Source organism: Alosa sapidissima, chromosome 20, assembly GCF_018492685.1.
Source record: "Alosa sapidissima isolate fAloSap1 chromosome 20, fAloSap1.pri, whole genome shotgun sequence".
In the NCBI taxonomy this organism is placed as follows: Eukaryota; Metazoa; Chordata; class Actinopteri; order Clupeiformes; family Clupeidae; genus Alosa; species Alosa sapidissima.
Window position 1 is genome coordinate 11,573,316 of NC_055976.1, and position 14,906 is coordinate 11,588,221.

Genomic DNA, 14,906 nt, shown 5'->3' on the forward strand with positions numbered 1-14,906 from the left:
ATCTCCAGATATCAAATCCTAATGTATCTCCAGATGTCAAATCGTAATGTATCCCATAAATTAATCAGTTGAAATACACAAAAAACAATTCCACAAAGTGATTAATAAAAAACAACATATTTTAATTATGGCCCCTTAATTTGAGGTAAACCATCTAGTCTGCTGTTGTACAGTATGTCTCAGTGAGGTTGAGGTGATGTTTAAATAGATTCAAACACACCTTGCCTTATTAGAGCTCTGCTTAGTTGACAGAATACGGCCAATATAAGGACCTGCAGGGAGGGCTGCAAAAGGTGGGGGTCCAGTGCACAGTAAGTCTTTCCTTGCTTTCACAGACAGGCAGATAGGAGGTGGCTCCTATTAGAGAATGTGTTATGACAAACTGCATCTCTAAAGCATGTAATTAATAAACTTAAGATTACTACATTAAATGTATTGATACACTAAAATACTTGTCTTTCTATGTTTTTATCATTTTTAGATACTCATAACAACTGTGGAAATTTCATCTTCTTTTGGGAGGAAAAGGTAAGGCACATCTGATTTACAGTACATCTGATTTATCTGAACAGCTAAATGATTAAAACAAGATACTTGCATTCTAGTAAAGTAAATCTTTTGAGGGCATTTACTGATTATTGCTACAACACAGGTCTTATTTGTATAGAAATATTCAAGCTATGCAGATTGTGTCCAATATGCCTACACCATTAATTACCCAATGTCACTGGTTATAATTCTAAGGACTTCACAGGTCTTAAATGGAAGCTTAAACATCCCCACCCTCCACCATAAGGCGGGGATCACATCAGCCAGTGGCAAGCGGCAGCGGCAAACGTAACGCAACGCTCAGACCATAATAAGTTTTAAGTATAAGTATAAGTATATATACTTTTTTGATCCCGTGAGGGAAATTTGGTCTCTGCATTTAACCCAATCGGTGAATTAGTGAAACACAAACAGCACACAGTGAGGTGAAGGACACACTAATCCCGGCGCAGTGAGCTGCCTGCTAAAATGGTGGCACTCGGGGAGCAGTGAGGGGTTAGGTGCCTTGCTCAAGGGCACTTCAGCCGCAGCCCACTGGTCGGGGCTCGAACCGGCAACCCTCCGGTTACAAGTCCAGAGTGCTAACCAGTGGGCCACGGCTGCCCCCTGTTTTAACTTGTTCCTATGCAACACAAACGGTTTGTCAATTGAATACGCTCGTGTTGCGCTTTGAAAGTTGAACCAAGTTCAACGCTCAGCTAGTTCAGCGCTATCGTTACGCCAGCTTTGCCACCGTTCCGCTGCCGAAACATAGAGAACAAAAAGAAACCTGCCGCTTGCCACTGGTTAATGTGATCCCCGCCTAATTCATTGATATCTGGATATGTTTGTATATTCAATGTGTATGATGGGGATGAGATTACATTTCAGGACAATGATGCAGTACATAAATTGGTTCCATTATTATTATCAAAATACTGTGTTGTATTTTACTTTTTAATGCATTGCGCAGTTTGTGTCCCCTTTTGATAAGATCCCTACATGTCCCCTAATGACCACTTTATTTACAGTACCGTATCTGTACATGTCTGATTGTGCAAAGCATTTTATGTTGAAACTGTCTGCTCTTCATGTTTATGATTAATGCAGTAACCAGCAACCATGGGGGACGGTGATATGGCCACGTATGGCAAAGCTGCCATCTACCTTCGTAAGCCCGAGAGGGAGAGACTTGAGGCCCAAACCAGGCCCTTTGATGCAAAGACTGCTTGCTTTGTGGTTGATAAAGAGGAGTTGTACGTCAAGGGTACAATTAAAAAGAAGGAAGGCGGCAAAGTCGTTGTTGAAACGGTTGAAACCAAGGAGGTACTTTAAGCAAGGCTGTTGAAATTGCTCTGATGTAAAAATGTCATTTTCAAAGAAAGTTTCTTGAATACATCTCTTTGATAAAGCTGTTTTCTACATTGGTTTTAGGAAAAGACAGTGAAGGATGACGAAGTCTTCCCCTTGAATCCTCCCAAATATGACAAAATTGAGGACATGGCCATGATGACCCACCTCAATGAAGCGTCTGTCCTGTATAACCTCAAAGAGCGTTATGCAGCATGGATGATCTACGTAAGCCTTACACTTTTAAATAAATTAAGAAAATAAAATGAATTTAAAAAGCTAAAAAACTCTTTTATTCATTTCTTCATTCTAGACCTACTCTGGACTTTTCTGTGTCACTGTGAACCCCTACAAGTGGCTCCCAGTATACGACCAAGAAGTGGTGGATGCCTACAGAGGCAAGAAGCGTGTGGAGGCCCCGCCCCACATCTTCTCTGTCTCTGACAATGCATTTCAGTTCATGCTCCAAGGTATGCTTTCAGTTTTAAATCCATCACTAAATAATACATTATATATTTGATTCATTTATGTAAAATGAACCATTCATGTCAATCTCTATTTTTCCCCACAGACAGAGAGAATCAGTCTGTCCTGATCACGTAAGTGTCCATGCATCCCTTAAAACTTTTTACATTATTAAAAGGCTAAACCTTTACATCATCTTCTATGTACTGTGTACTGGTACACTTTGTAATTATGATATAAAAAATTGCAATATCTTCTGTTTAATACAGCGGAGAATCTGGTGCTGGCAAGACTGTAAACACCAAGCGTGTCATCCAGTACTTTGCAACAATTGCAGTGGCTGGTGGGAAGAAAGATGCATCATCCGGCAGCAGCGGAAAAATTAAGGTACAGGACCACTTGCATATTAATAGGCTAATATTCACATAGCAACACAGACATTAACTTCAATGACGATATATGTATTGACTTGCAGGGCTCTCTTGAAGACCAGATTATTGCCGCCAACCCATTGCTGGAGTCTTATGGTAATGCCAAGACAGTGAGGAATGACAACTCTTCACGTTTTGTAAGTTTAGTTTATCATCTAATCTCTTACATGTTTTTTGTTGTTTTGTTTTTAGATAGAATCAACTTTTTAGGGTTTTTGTTTTAACTCAAACTTATCATGCACTTTGTTTTATATCTATTAATATATCTTTTTCAAAACATCCTCCAATGTCTACTTAAACCTCTACACTATCATCTTTTGCTTTTTTTTATTAGTAAAGGCAGTATTTATTGTTACTCTTAGGTCTATTACTGAATATTTATTGAATACTTGAGTATTTTCCTCATGTGTAACCTGCTTTGGTTAAAAGCATGAGCTAAATGAATACATGTTATGTCAAAATGTAATCTCAAACAGGGAAAATTCATCAGAATTCACTTTGCCACATCTGGAAAACTGGCTAGTGCTGATATTGAGACTTGTAAGTATAATTGTTCCAAGTAGAAATGTTCTTTTATTGCCTTAAATGTATCAATTGACAATACATCCTTCCCTGCGTAAAAAGACCTGCTGGAGAAGTCTAGAGTGACATTCCAGCTTCCTGATGAGAGAGGCTACCACATCTTCTTCCAGATGATGACCAACCACAAGCCTGAAATTATAGGTACGGTTTTTGGTTTTCACCAAACGTTCAATCAATAAATGTAATTCTGAATTTGTAAATTATTTTTTTTAATCCCGACAGAAATGTCCCTCATCACATCCAACCCCTATGACTTCCCAATGTGCAGTCAGGGTCAGATCACTGTGGCGAGCATTGATGACAAAGAGGAGTTGGATGCCACAGATGTAAGTCTTCAAATAATGGGTTTTCCCCTCTTCAGTTTCTTGAAGATAGTTTTAAAATAATCAAACAATTTATCATTCTAGGATGCCATTGACATCCTGGGTTTCAATGCAGAGGAGAAAGTCACCATTTACAAGCTGACTGGTGCTGTGCTTCATCATGGCAACATGAAATTCAAGCAGAAGCAGCGAGAAGAGCAGGCTGAGCCTGATGGCACTGAGAGTAGGTTACAACACTCTACTAAATCAGTCAGTTCTAGTAATAACTACAAGGTACTTGAGTATAAGTTTAAGTTATTGAGATAATTTTTTTATATTAAATTAAAGTTATGGAGTGTCTATTTACACCCCTGGTACGAATAGCCTTGGCCACACAGCTGAGCTATTCACACCGGTGACATAACAACAAAAAGACATTGCTCACGTGCACAAAAAACATGGCGGACATTCTTTTGCAGAAAGTGAAGAATTCTGAAAGGTTTCGGCACTAATATCTGTTCAGATTAAGTTTAAGATTGCATTAAGTTTAAGATTGCAAAAAGTTGTGTTTTATTTTCATACTCTTGTCACATACAACCGTCAGTTTGTTAGTTAACAGAAATCTTGTGAATATGACGTTCAGGCCTATAAACTATAAGTTTACCCGCAATCACCATTTACATGTTGAAAAGGATAGTGCAGTGGTCACAGATGTGGGCTAACATGTGGGAGACCAGGGTTCGTTTCCCGTGTGATGCATTTTGGCAGAGTGAGTGTGCATGTGTATCAACGTCTCAGGAGAGAAGGCGCGCAATTTGAACAAGAAATCGGTTCTCAAACGGAAGTTTTGATTGCAATAATTAGCTAGTTCATGCACCAGGGTGTAAATAGCATACAGTACTATATACACCAGGGTATGAATAGCATCCACTTCTAACAATACAAACAGCATGCCTTATTCAGAGTGTCTAATACACAGCTGAGCTATTCACACCCTGTTACGTAACAACAAAAAAAACATGTTGCTTGTTTTTTTATTATTATTATTACATTGTGTGATCAATATGCCAGAATAAATCACAGGGGTGCAAATATCTAGGGAGAGGAGACTGAGGTGGACAAACTTGTTTCATATGTTGTCCCAAATTTGTTTGGAGTGTGGAGTATGAAATTGGTCGCTATACATTTCACCAAAATGCTTCACTGTTGCACATTTTTTAGCTGCTGACAAAATCTGTTACCTCTTGGGCCTGAACTCCGCTGACATGCTGAAGGCTTTATGCTACCCAAGAGTGAAAGTCGGAAATGAGTATGTCACCAAGGGTCAGACTGTGCCACAGGTATTATTTTAGTCACTAAAAAGTTTACTTAAGATCACAATCCACATTGCAGTATTTGGACAGAATTACTAGTAGTAAAATGACCTGCTTTTGTCCTTATAAGCATTTTACTTTTTGGTCTCTGAGCATAGGATGACCCCTGCTATATTCTGTTTCAGGTCAACAACTCAGTTTCGGCCTTGTCCAAGTCCATCTATGAGAGGATGTTCTTGTGGATGGTCATTCGTATAAACCAGATGTTGGACACTAAACAGCCAAGGCAGTTCTATATCGGTGTGCTGGATATTGCTGGCTTTGAGATTTTTGATGTAAGCATAAGTTAACACCATTTTTCACTCACACCACAATGTAGTATAATCTCAGTAGGGAACATTAATATTACAAACTGTTTTTCAATCACAGTACAACAGCATGGAACAGCTATGCATCAACTTCACCAATGAGAAACTGCAACAGTTCTTCAACCACACCATGTTCGTTCTGGAGCAAGAGGAGTACAAGAAAGATGGCATTGTATGGGATTTCATTGACTTCGGCATGGACTTAGCCGCTTGCATTGAGCTCATTGAGAAGGTCAGTTTTAATCAGTCAAATGAGCCAAGTGCTAGATTTGTATTGTTTTATAATAGCCACTTTTAAAACTAAGCTCATTTTTCCAACAGCCTATGGGAATCTTTGCCATCCTTGAAGAGGAGTGCATGTTCCCCAAGGCCTCTGACACCACTTTCAAGAACAAGCTGTATGATCAGCATCTTGGCAAAAATAAGGCCTTTGAGAAGCCCAAGCCTGCCAAAGGCAAGGCTGAGGCCCACTTCTCCCTGGTGCACTATGCCGGCACTGTGGACTACAATGTTACTGGGTGGCTGGACAAGAACAAGGATCCACTGAACGATTCTGTTATACAGCTGTACCAGAAGTCGGGAGTTAAACTCCTGCCTGTCCTGTACCCACCTGTTGTTGAGGGTAACAAAAAGTTATATAAAGTAAAAGCTAACACAGGAATAGAGCTCAACAGTCCCACCACTCCTCCGAGAGAGTTTGGTTTCCCATTCTCCAATTGACATCTGGAATAATCCATATATAAAAAGTTTTAAACCCTGACTTTATAATAAATTATAAAGCTATAATGTGGCTCATGTTGGGCAAAAAAAAAAAAAAAAATCAAAAAAAAAAAAAAAGGCAAAGGTACAAGACTCTGTACATATTTACATTTCAGAGGGAAGGAACTATCATCCCATAAGTCTTTTTTCGAACTGACACATTCGAACATTTGCAGCCTAACGATAGTTTAACATGCTTCTTTTTAACAGTTTTCATCGGACAGCCACACATTGGTTCTGACAGTCTTAGTATCCATCTTGATTCCAGCAAGTAACAAGCTGACATGTGGCATAAACATTTCCATGGCAACAGTGATCTCTACCAATCAAAGGCTCTGCTTTTACAGGCTTTTACATGTTAGGATTTTGGGTAGTGTAGTACTTTTCTGTTAAATGGCGAATATTTTTTTTTCTTTCTCAAAACAAGGTTGATGCCCCATGAAATGTTAATGTCTATATGAGCATGTACAATCGCTTAGACATGTCACTGCTGGTTTTAAGTCTACCATGGACAGTTATGATTTTATGGCTTATACTCCAGTTGTCAATTGATAAGTTGTATTGAATTCTTTATTCCAGAATCAGCGGTGGGCGGGAATGTTGAGCTCTATATCCAGTCTATAAGCTTTCTGTGCATGTAAACTCAAGAGTCACATTTTTCACTTGTTTGTATGTCAACAGAGACTGGTGGCGCTAAGAAGGGTGGTAAGAAGAAGGGTGGCTCCATGCAAACAGTGTCATCACAGTTCAGGGTATGTATATTAAACAAATAACAAACACATCAATCATCCTAAAGAAAGGTGAGGGGATGTTTTAATAGCTTTGCTATCTCAACAGGAGAACTTGGGCAAACTGATGACCAACTTGAGGAGCACCCATCCCCACTTTGTGCGTTGTCTGATTCCAAATGAAATTAAGAAACCAGGTGAAGGACGTATGGTAGTCAATAAAGATGTGTGAATTATTTATGTAATTACATTGAGAATAGAAGATCTTATGACATGTATTTGACAGGTTATATGCAGAACTTCCTGGTCATCCACCAGCTCAGGTGCAATGGTGTGCTGGAGGGTATCAGAATCTGCAGAAAGGGTTTCCCAAGCAGAATCCTCTATGGTGACTTCAAGCAGAGGTGAACTGAGAAAGCCAATGAAGTATTACACTTATTCAATACTGCATGTAGAAAAGAAAAAGTAATGCTCTATATGGACATTTATTTATTCTGTCCAGATACAAAGTGCTAAATGCCAGTGTCATTCCTGACGGCCAGTTCATTGATAACAAGAAGGCTGCTGAGAAGCTCTTGGGATCCATTGATGTTGATCACACGCAATACATGTTTGGACACACAAAGGTAGATAGGTTTCATGCAATCTATTATCTGTATCTCATGAGTACAAACTAGAGCACAGCTTTTTCTGTGTCAGATAGATGCTTATATTTTCATTCATCCCTCAGGTGTTCTTCAAAGCTGGTCTGCTGGGTGACCTTGAGGAGATGCGAGATGAGAAACTGGCTTCCCTGGTCACAATGACTCAGGCTCTCTGCCGTGCATACCTGATGAGGAGGGAGTTTTCAAAGATGATGGAAAGGAGGTAAATTTGTATATCAAAGGAACCCAGAAGTCTAAAAGACTGCTATAGTATGAGTAGTAGGCCTATTAATTGTAAAGTGTGCCTCGTTATCCCTACATGAAATGTATTTCTCAAAAATATGTCTGAGAAGATCCTAATACACTTTCTACTAGGGATGTAACGATATTGTCAATTTCACGATATCACAATAACAAAAGTTTCTCGATATCATCATGGACATGTGATGGTATCAAACCATAGGTTTGGTATCAAGCAATAGGTCTTCTGGGCAAAAAAACGGTTTAGTTTCAGCTGCCATGGAGCAGAGTGAAGGGAAAATTAAAAATACAGAGACCATCATCCTATTCGTGCCTAATATCCTTTGCGCTTTGCTCGTCGGTTGTCTGTACAGATCTAGGCCTACAGCAAAAATGGTAGATGCCGGTGTTGGCGAGACAATATAAAGTATGAATACAAGAGTTTCAAGTGTCAAGTGTTTCTCATGCTATTTTTTCATCTGCGCCTCCTCCGGTCTATATTTGATTAGACCTGTTATAAGAGTTGAGCTGATGACGGGATCTGTCCATTTTCATTATGGTATGGTTATGGTATTTAACAGACGCTTTTGTCCAAAGCCACCTACAAATAACAACAATACAATAGTTAAATTTAACAGTACAAGACATGTACAGGCTACACACACACACTTTATGCAGTGCCTCCAAACGAGAGTTTGAATTCATGGAGATGTTTTATGTATCAACCGAATGACTAAACTCATTTATGAATGCACCATTAGGCTACTTTCTGTCTAAAGTAGGCTATTGGTGTCTTAGTTCATAGACAAACGGAGTCAGACTGAAACATAGCCAAAAAAGGTAGAACTGCGAAGGAGATCGGTGATCTGGTAGTAAATGATCATATACGATTTTGATATGGATGCATCCCTTCTTTCTACACAATTCATGTAATTATACAGTCATTCTACAACCTATATTTAAGGATACATTTCACCACCCTTCTTGTGTAGGGAGGCTGTCTACACCATCCAGTACAATATACGCTCATTCATGAATGTCAAGACCTGGCCATGGATGAAGGTTTACTACAAGATCAAGCCTTTGCTGAAAAGTGCTGAAACTGAGAAGGAGCTGGCCGACATGAAGGAGAACTTTGGGAAACTCAAAGAGGAGTGTGCAAAGGCAACAGCCAGGAAGAAGGAGCTTGAGGAGAAGATGGTGTCTCTGGTGCAAGAGAGGAATGACCTGGCGTTGCAAGTGTCATCTGTAAGTGTATATTGTACCATTTCAATATTCACAATCATACCACTACCCAGTCTCAGCATTGTGTTTTCAATACAAATTATATATTGTCATGCTCCCATCTTTAATTTTCAATAGGGAAATGAGGGTCTCAATGATGCTGAGGAGAGGTGTGAGGGTCTTATCAAAAGTAAGATCCAGCTCGAGGCCAAGCTCAAAGAGACAACCGAGAGACTGGAGGATGAAGAGGAAATCAATGCTGAGCTGACTGCTAAGAAAAGGAAACTGGAGGATGAGTGCTCTGAGCTCAAGAAGGATATTGATGATCTGGAGCTGACGCTAGCCAAAGTGGAGAAGGAAAAACATGCCACCGAGAACAAGGTTGGGATTTATAAAGGGCCAATCAATGTAGTCTGTCGGAAAATGAAGCATCTTATTTACACTTTTCACTGATGTAAAACTTTCTATGTGCAGGTCAAGAACCTAACTGAAGAGATGGCCTCTCAGGATGAGTCCATTGCTAAGCTGACAAAGGAGAAGAAAGCCCTCCAAGAGGCCCACCAGCAGACTCTTGATGATCTTCAAGCAGAGGAAGACAAAGTAAACACTCTGACCAAATCCAAGACTAAGCTTGAACAGCAAGTGGATGATGTAAGTACAAAAATCAACATTTGACAACATTACACTGAATTTTGACCATTTACCACATACTCACCTCACACTTTAAATTGACAGCTTGAGGGTTCCCTGGAGCAAGAAAAGAAGCTCCGTATGGACCTTGAGAGAACCAAGCGAAAGCTTGAGGGTGACCTGAAGCTGGCCCAGGAGACCATCATGGATCTTGAGAATGACAAGCAGCAATCAGAGGAGAAGATAAAAAAGTAAAGGCATTATTTATTATAAAATATCACTGTTCTATTCCCATGTATGCAGCCAACTTTAGAAATGATTCTTCCTTTTCTCCAATCTTATTTTAATCAGGAAGGACTTTGAAACAAGTCAACTTCTTAGTAAGATCGAAGATGAACAGTCACTTGGTGCTCAGCTGCAGAAAAAGATCAAGGAGCTTCAGGTTTAATTATTCTCCACCAACTCAAACTCTGAGCGTTCTGCAAGTTTCTGTCTTACTAAGATAATATTTTTTTTCCATAGGCCCGCATTGAGGAACTGGAGGAAGAGATTGAGTCTGAACGTGCAGCTAGAGCCAAGGTTGAGAAGCAGAGAGCTGATCTCTCCAGGGAACTTGAGGAGATCAGTGAAAGGCTTGAGGAGGCTGGTGGTGCCACTGCTGCTCAAATTGAGATGAACAAGAAGCGTGAGGCTGAGTTCCAGAAGCTGCGTCGTGACCTTGAGGAGTCCACCCTGCAGCATGAAGCCACTGCTGCAGCTCTCCGCAAGAAGCAGGCAGACAGTGTGGCTGAGCTGGGAGAGCAGATTGACAACCTCCAACGTGTCAAGCAGAAGCTTGAGAAGGAGAAGAGTGAATACAAGATGGAAATTGATGATCTCGCCAGCAACATGGAGGCTGTTGCTAAAGCTAAGGTTGATGAGATGTTTACACTCATGTTATCTTTTAAACAAGCCAACTTACAATAAACTTTTTGCTACTAATGGGTATTTTCATAAACAGGGAAATCTGGAGAAGATGTGCCGCACCCTTGAGGACCAACTCAGTGAAACCAAGGCCAAGAGTGATGAGGGTGCCCGTCAGGTCAATGACCTCAGTGGTCAGAGAGCAAGACTTCAGACTGAAAATGGTGAGCTTGGCCGCCAGGTTGAGGAGAAAGATGCTCTTGTGTCTCAGCTGACCAGAAGCAAGCAGGCATTCACTCAGCAAGTTGAGGAGCTGAAGAGACTGAATGAAGAGGAAGTCAAGGTACTGATACCTAAGCATGAAATGAAGAAATTGGATTACATCAGTCACATTTGGGGAAAAGCTTTCATAAACACCCTTACTTGTTAACAGGCCAAGAATGCCCTGGCTCATGCTGTTCAGTCGGCTCGCCACGACTGTGACCTTCTAAGGGAGCAGTTTGAGGAGGAGCAGGAAGCAAAGGCTGAGCTTCAACGTGGCATGTCCAAGGCCAACAGCGAAGTTGCTCAGTGGAGGACCAAGTACGAAACTGATGCCATCCAGCGCACTGAGGAGCTTGAGGAGTCCAAGTATGTGCTACAGATGCAAAAACAGTTTTGGATATGGATTTTGTTCACTAAAACGTTTTAAAAAATCATCATGTTTTCTGTCTTAAATCTGATGCTTTTTCCTTTAGAAAAAAGCTTGCCCAGCGTCTCCAGGAGGCTGAGGAGCAAATTGAGGCTGTCAACTCAAAATGTGCCTCTCTAGATAAGACCAAGCAGAGACTCCAGGGTGAGGTTGAGGACCTCATGATTGATGTGGAGAGAGCCAATGGTCTAGCTGCCAACCTTGACAAGAAGCAAAGAAACTTTGACAAGGTAATACCTCCAACACATCATTCAGATGTAGAATGTAGGCAGGGATGTAGTGTAGGCTAAACGGAAGTACAGTTTATCCACCTCTGAAATGTCAGAAATAGACTTTATCCACCTCTTTTTAGAGTTTATCCACCTCTCAAAGGGTTTATTCACCAATTGCAACTTTTAACATTCAAAAATCACACTTTTTTATCCACATGCCCAATATGTACGCTCATCAACACTCTAGGAACCATTTAATACCACTGGCATTGTTATAAACATTGTACAATAACCTTCGCCATCATCAGACATGTTCTGAATACCTTTTTTTAAAATCTGACACCGCATGGCGCAGTCCACCTCACCGTGATCACAGAATTCATAGTTTACCCACCTCTTATTGTACCACTACATCCCTGAATGTAAGTGAATAAGTATAGCCTCACAACAACAACTCTTTCTAAAAGGTCCTGGCAGAATGGAAGCAGAAATACGAGGAGGGTCAGGCCGAGTTGGAGGGTGCCCAGAAAGAGGCTCGTTCTCTCAGCACTGAGCTGTTCAAGATGAAGAACTCCTATGAGGAGTCGCTTGACCATCTTGAGACCCTGAAGAGGGAGAGCAAGAATTTGCAACGTGAGTCAAAAACAACCCAATACATATCCCACTCAAAAATATTTTTAAACTTTCAGACTATGTTTGCTGTAATATAACTGCATATTTGTAGAAGAGATTTCGGATCTGACTGAGCAGCTTGGTGAAACTGGAAAGAGCATCCATGAGCTTGAGAAGTCCAAGAAGACTGTAGAGACTGAAAAGACTGAGATCCAGACAGCCCTGGAAGAGGCTGAGGTAAAAAAAATCAGGAGGGCTTTCCTACACAGTGAGAAACAGAAATTATGATGCTGTTTATATTTAAACATTCTTGATTTTTTTTATTAGGGAACTCTTGAGCATGAGGAGTCCAAGATTCTTCGTGTCCAACTTGAACTCAACCAGATCAAGGGTGAGGTTGACAGGAAGCTTGCAGAGAAGGATGAGGAGATGGAGCAGATCAAGAGGAATGCCCAGAGGATAGCCGACTCCATGCAGAGCACTCTGGACTCTGAGGTCAGGAGCAGAAATGATGCCCTGAGAATCAAGAAGAAGATGGAGGGAGACCTCAATGAGATGGAGATTCAGTTGAGCCATGCTAACCGCCAGGCTGCTGAGTCCCAGAAACAACTGAGAAATGTGCAAGGTCAACTCAAGGTCAGTTATGCAATAAAACAGTACAAGGATCCTATCTTACCATAATTACTATTTGTGTAATAGTTCAACAATGTCCATAAATCAATATTACTGTACATTGATACTGTATATGATTTTGTCTGAACTCTCTCTTGGTAGTATAGCACATCTTTTGTCATTCCATATTTCTTTTATTAGGATGCCCAACTGCACCTTGATGATGCTGTCAGAGGACAAGAAGATGGGAAGGAACAGGTTGCCATGGTTGAGCGCAGGAACACCCTGATGTTGGCTGAGATTGAGGAGCTCAGAGTTGCTCTGGAGCAGACAGAGAGAGGCCGCAAAGTGGCTGAACAGGAGCTGGTTGATGCCAGTGAGCGTGTTGGCCTCCTGCACTCTCAGGTGGGGATATATTTTTCTCACCCCAAAAAAATCTTTTTAATCGCAGTTCTTTCAAAATATTTGTATATACCATGTAACATATTTGAAATTATTTCTGAATGTTAGAACACAAGTCTGATTAACACCAAGAAGAAGCTTGAGGCAGACTTGATTCAGATCCAAGGTGAGGTTGATGACATCGTCCAGGAGGCTAGGAATGCTGAGGACAAGGCCAAGAAAGCCATCACTGATGTAAGCAATGTTTTGCTTTGAACTAGTACTGTATATTATGAGCTAAATACTGTATTTAGCTAGTGTGATTTAAAACACAATTTCCCATTATTCAGGCTGCCATGATGGCAGAGGAGCTGAAGAAAGAGCAGGACACCAGTTCTCATCTGGAGAGGATGAAGAAGAACCTGGAGGTCACTGTGAAGGATTTGCAGCACCGCCTGGATGAGGCGGAGAATCTGGCCATGAAGGGTGGCAAGAAACAACTCCAGAAACTGGAGTCCAGGGTAAGTGATTACATTTGTGTGAGATATTCAGAATGTAATAAATAAAATGAAGATATTGTGAAATGAAAATCTTGCTTATGTAAAGGTTCGTGAGCTGGAAAGTGAGGTTGAGAATGAACAACGACGTGGTGTTGATGCTGTCAAGGGAGTCCGCAAATACGAGAGGAGAGTGAAGGAGCTCACCTACCAGGTACAAAGTTTCTTTAACCACTATTGAACTGCATTGATCTCAAGGAGGACAATGATTGACAGATTTTTTTCTTTTCAGACTGAGGAGGACAAGAAAAACGTCAACAGACTGCAAGACCTGGTTGACAAGCTGCAGCTGAAGGTCAAAGCCTACAAGAGGCAGGCTGAGGAAGCTGTAAGTTGTTTCTTGTGTTGCCTATATTGTCAAATGTATTGCCTTTCATATTAATAAAAATGATAGTCTAATTTGAAAACACTGTCCCAAAAATAATAAAAGATAAACAACTTTTCGGTTCCTCCAAACACCATCATCAGTTGTAATTAATGCAACAGGATGAACACCAAAACATTTTGTATCTCTTAGTCCTTTCACTCCAGTGTTTTCAAAGTGAACTTTTTTAAATAACTACCATCACCTGGACCTTAAATGAATCTTCATAGACACAAATAGAAGCCTCTGCACTCAAACATATTTTCTCATTATTAGGAGGAGCAATCCAACTCCCACCTGTCTAAGTTCAGGAAGGTTCAGCATGAGCTGGAGGAGGCTGAGGAGCGTGCTGACATTGCTGAATCCCAGGTCAACAAGATGAGAGCAAAGAGCCGTGATTCTGGAAAGGTAAATCTAATTTGCCATATTTTAACATATTATAAGCAATCATATGTTCATACTCAATTTCATTTCATTCTTCAATTTCTCTTTCTCAGGGCAAGGAGGTTGCAGAGTAAATCCTGTGAAATCTTCTGACCAGTCATTCATTTGGATTAATATCCTGATTACTGTGGCCATTCTGTAACTCCTACATAATAAAAGTCTCTTCAAAATATGAGTATATTGTTTTTATTCAGAATCAGAATGAATTGTAATGACAATTTGTAACAATATTTGCATTTAAAATCATTCAATCAATCGAGATTTCCTGGTCTGTTGGCTAAAACCCTGTGACGGCTCAACAGAGACTTCTGCTACTTCTACATCCATCGAGATCAGTTTATTACAATCCATAAACAGCAAACTTGCAATACTGGAATATCTGCACGCAGATATTAAGGACTTAAAAGCCAGCCTCAAATTTTCCCAATCACAGATCGACACACTCGCATTAGAAAACCGTGAACTCAAAGGAAATATCACAAACTTATCCGACCAGGTTAATCAACTCACCCGCGAAAATCGGATCATGAAAGAAACAATCCTAGACCTCCAGTGCCGCAGCATGC

General features: G+C 40.5%; 1 protein-coding gene across 1 annotated transcript; it reads left to right on the plus strand.

Moving 5' to 3' along the window:
- Positions 1-1,638: 1,638 nt before the first annotated feature.
- LOC121694830 (myosin heavy chain, fast skeletal muscle-like) lies at positions 1,639-14,465 on the plus strand. Its single transcript, XM_042075208.1, has 38 exons — positions 1,639-1,854; positions 1,963-2,106; positions 2,192-2,348; positions 2,450-2,477; positions 2,613-2,730; positions 2,819-2,911; positions 3,251-3,314; positions 3,399-3,497; positions 3,579-3,682; positions 3,764-3,902; positions 4,880-4,998; positions 5,157-5,306; positions 5,401-5,571; positions 5,661-5,961; positions 6,780-6,850; positions 6,936-7,023; positions 7,113-7,230; positions 7,329-7,452; positions 7,557-7,693; positions 8,703-8,958; positions 9,073-9,315; positions 9,409-9,585; positions 9,670-9,815; positions 9,916-10,006; positions 10,087-10,476; positions 10,565-10,810; positions 10,901-11,097; positions 11,205-11,388; positions 11,838-12,003; positions 12,095-12,219; positions 12,310-12,618; positions 12,796-12,999; positions 13,105-13,230; positions 13,326-13,496; positions 13,582-13,686; positions 13,765-13,860; positions 14,173-14,304; positions 14,394-14,465. The coding sequence occupies exons 1-38, from the start codon at positions 1,651-1,653 to the stop codon at positions 14,412-14,414; spliced, it is 5,814 nt and encodes a 1,937-aa protein (XP_041931142.1). The 5' UTR covers positions 1,639-1,650; the 3' UTR covers positions 14,415-14,465.
- Positions 14,466-14,906: the final 441 nt, after the last annotated feature.

Bases quoted from the DNA above. Each gene is read 5' to 3' on its own strand.
- LOC121694830 (XM_042075208.1), top strand. From the start codon at position 1,651: ATGGGGGACGGTGATATGGCCACGTATGGCAAAGCTGCCATCTACCTT. The intron at 2,349-2,449 runs GTATGCTTTCAG...TTTTCCCCACAG, and splicing joins ATTTCAGTTCATGCTCCAAG to ACAGAGAGAATCAGTCTGTC. The intron at 2,478-2,612 runs GTAAGTGTCCAT...TGTTTAATACAG, and splicing joins AATCAGTCTGTCCTGATCAC to CGGAGAATCTGGTGCTGGCA.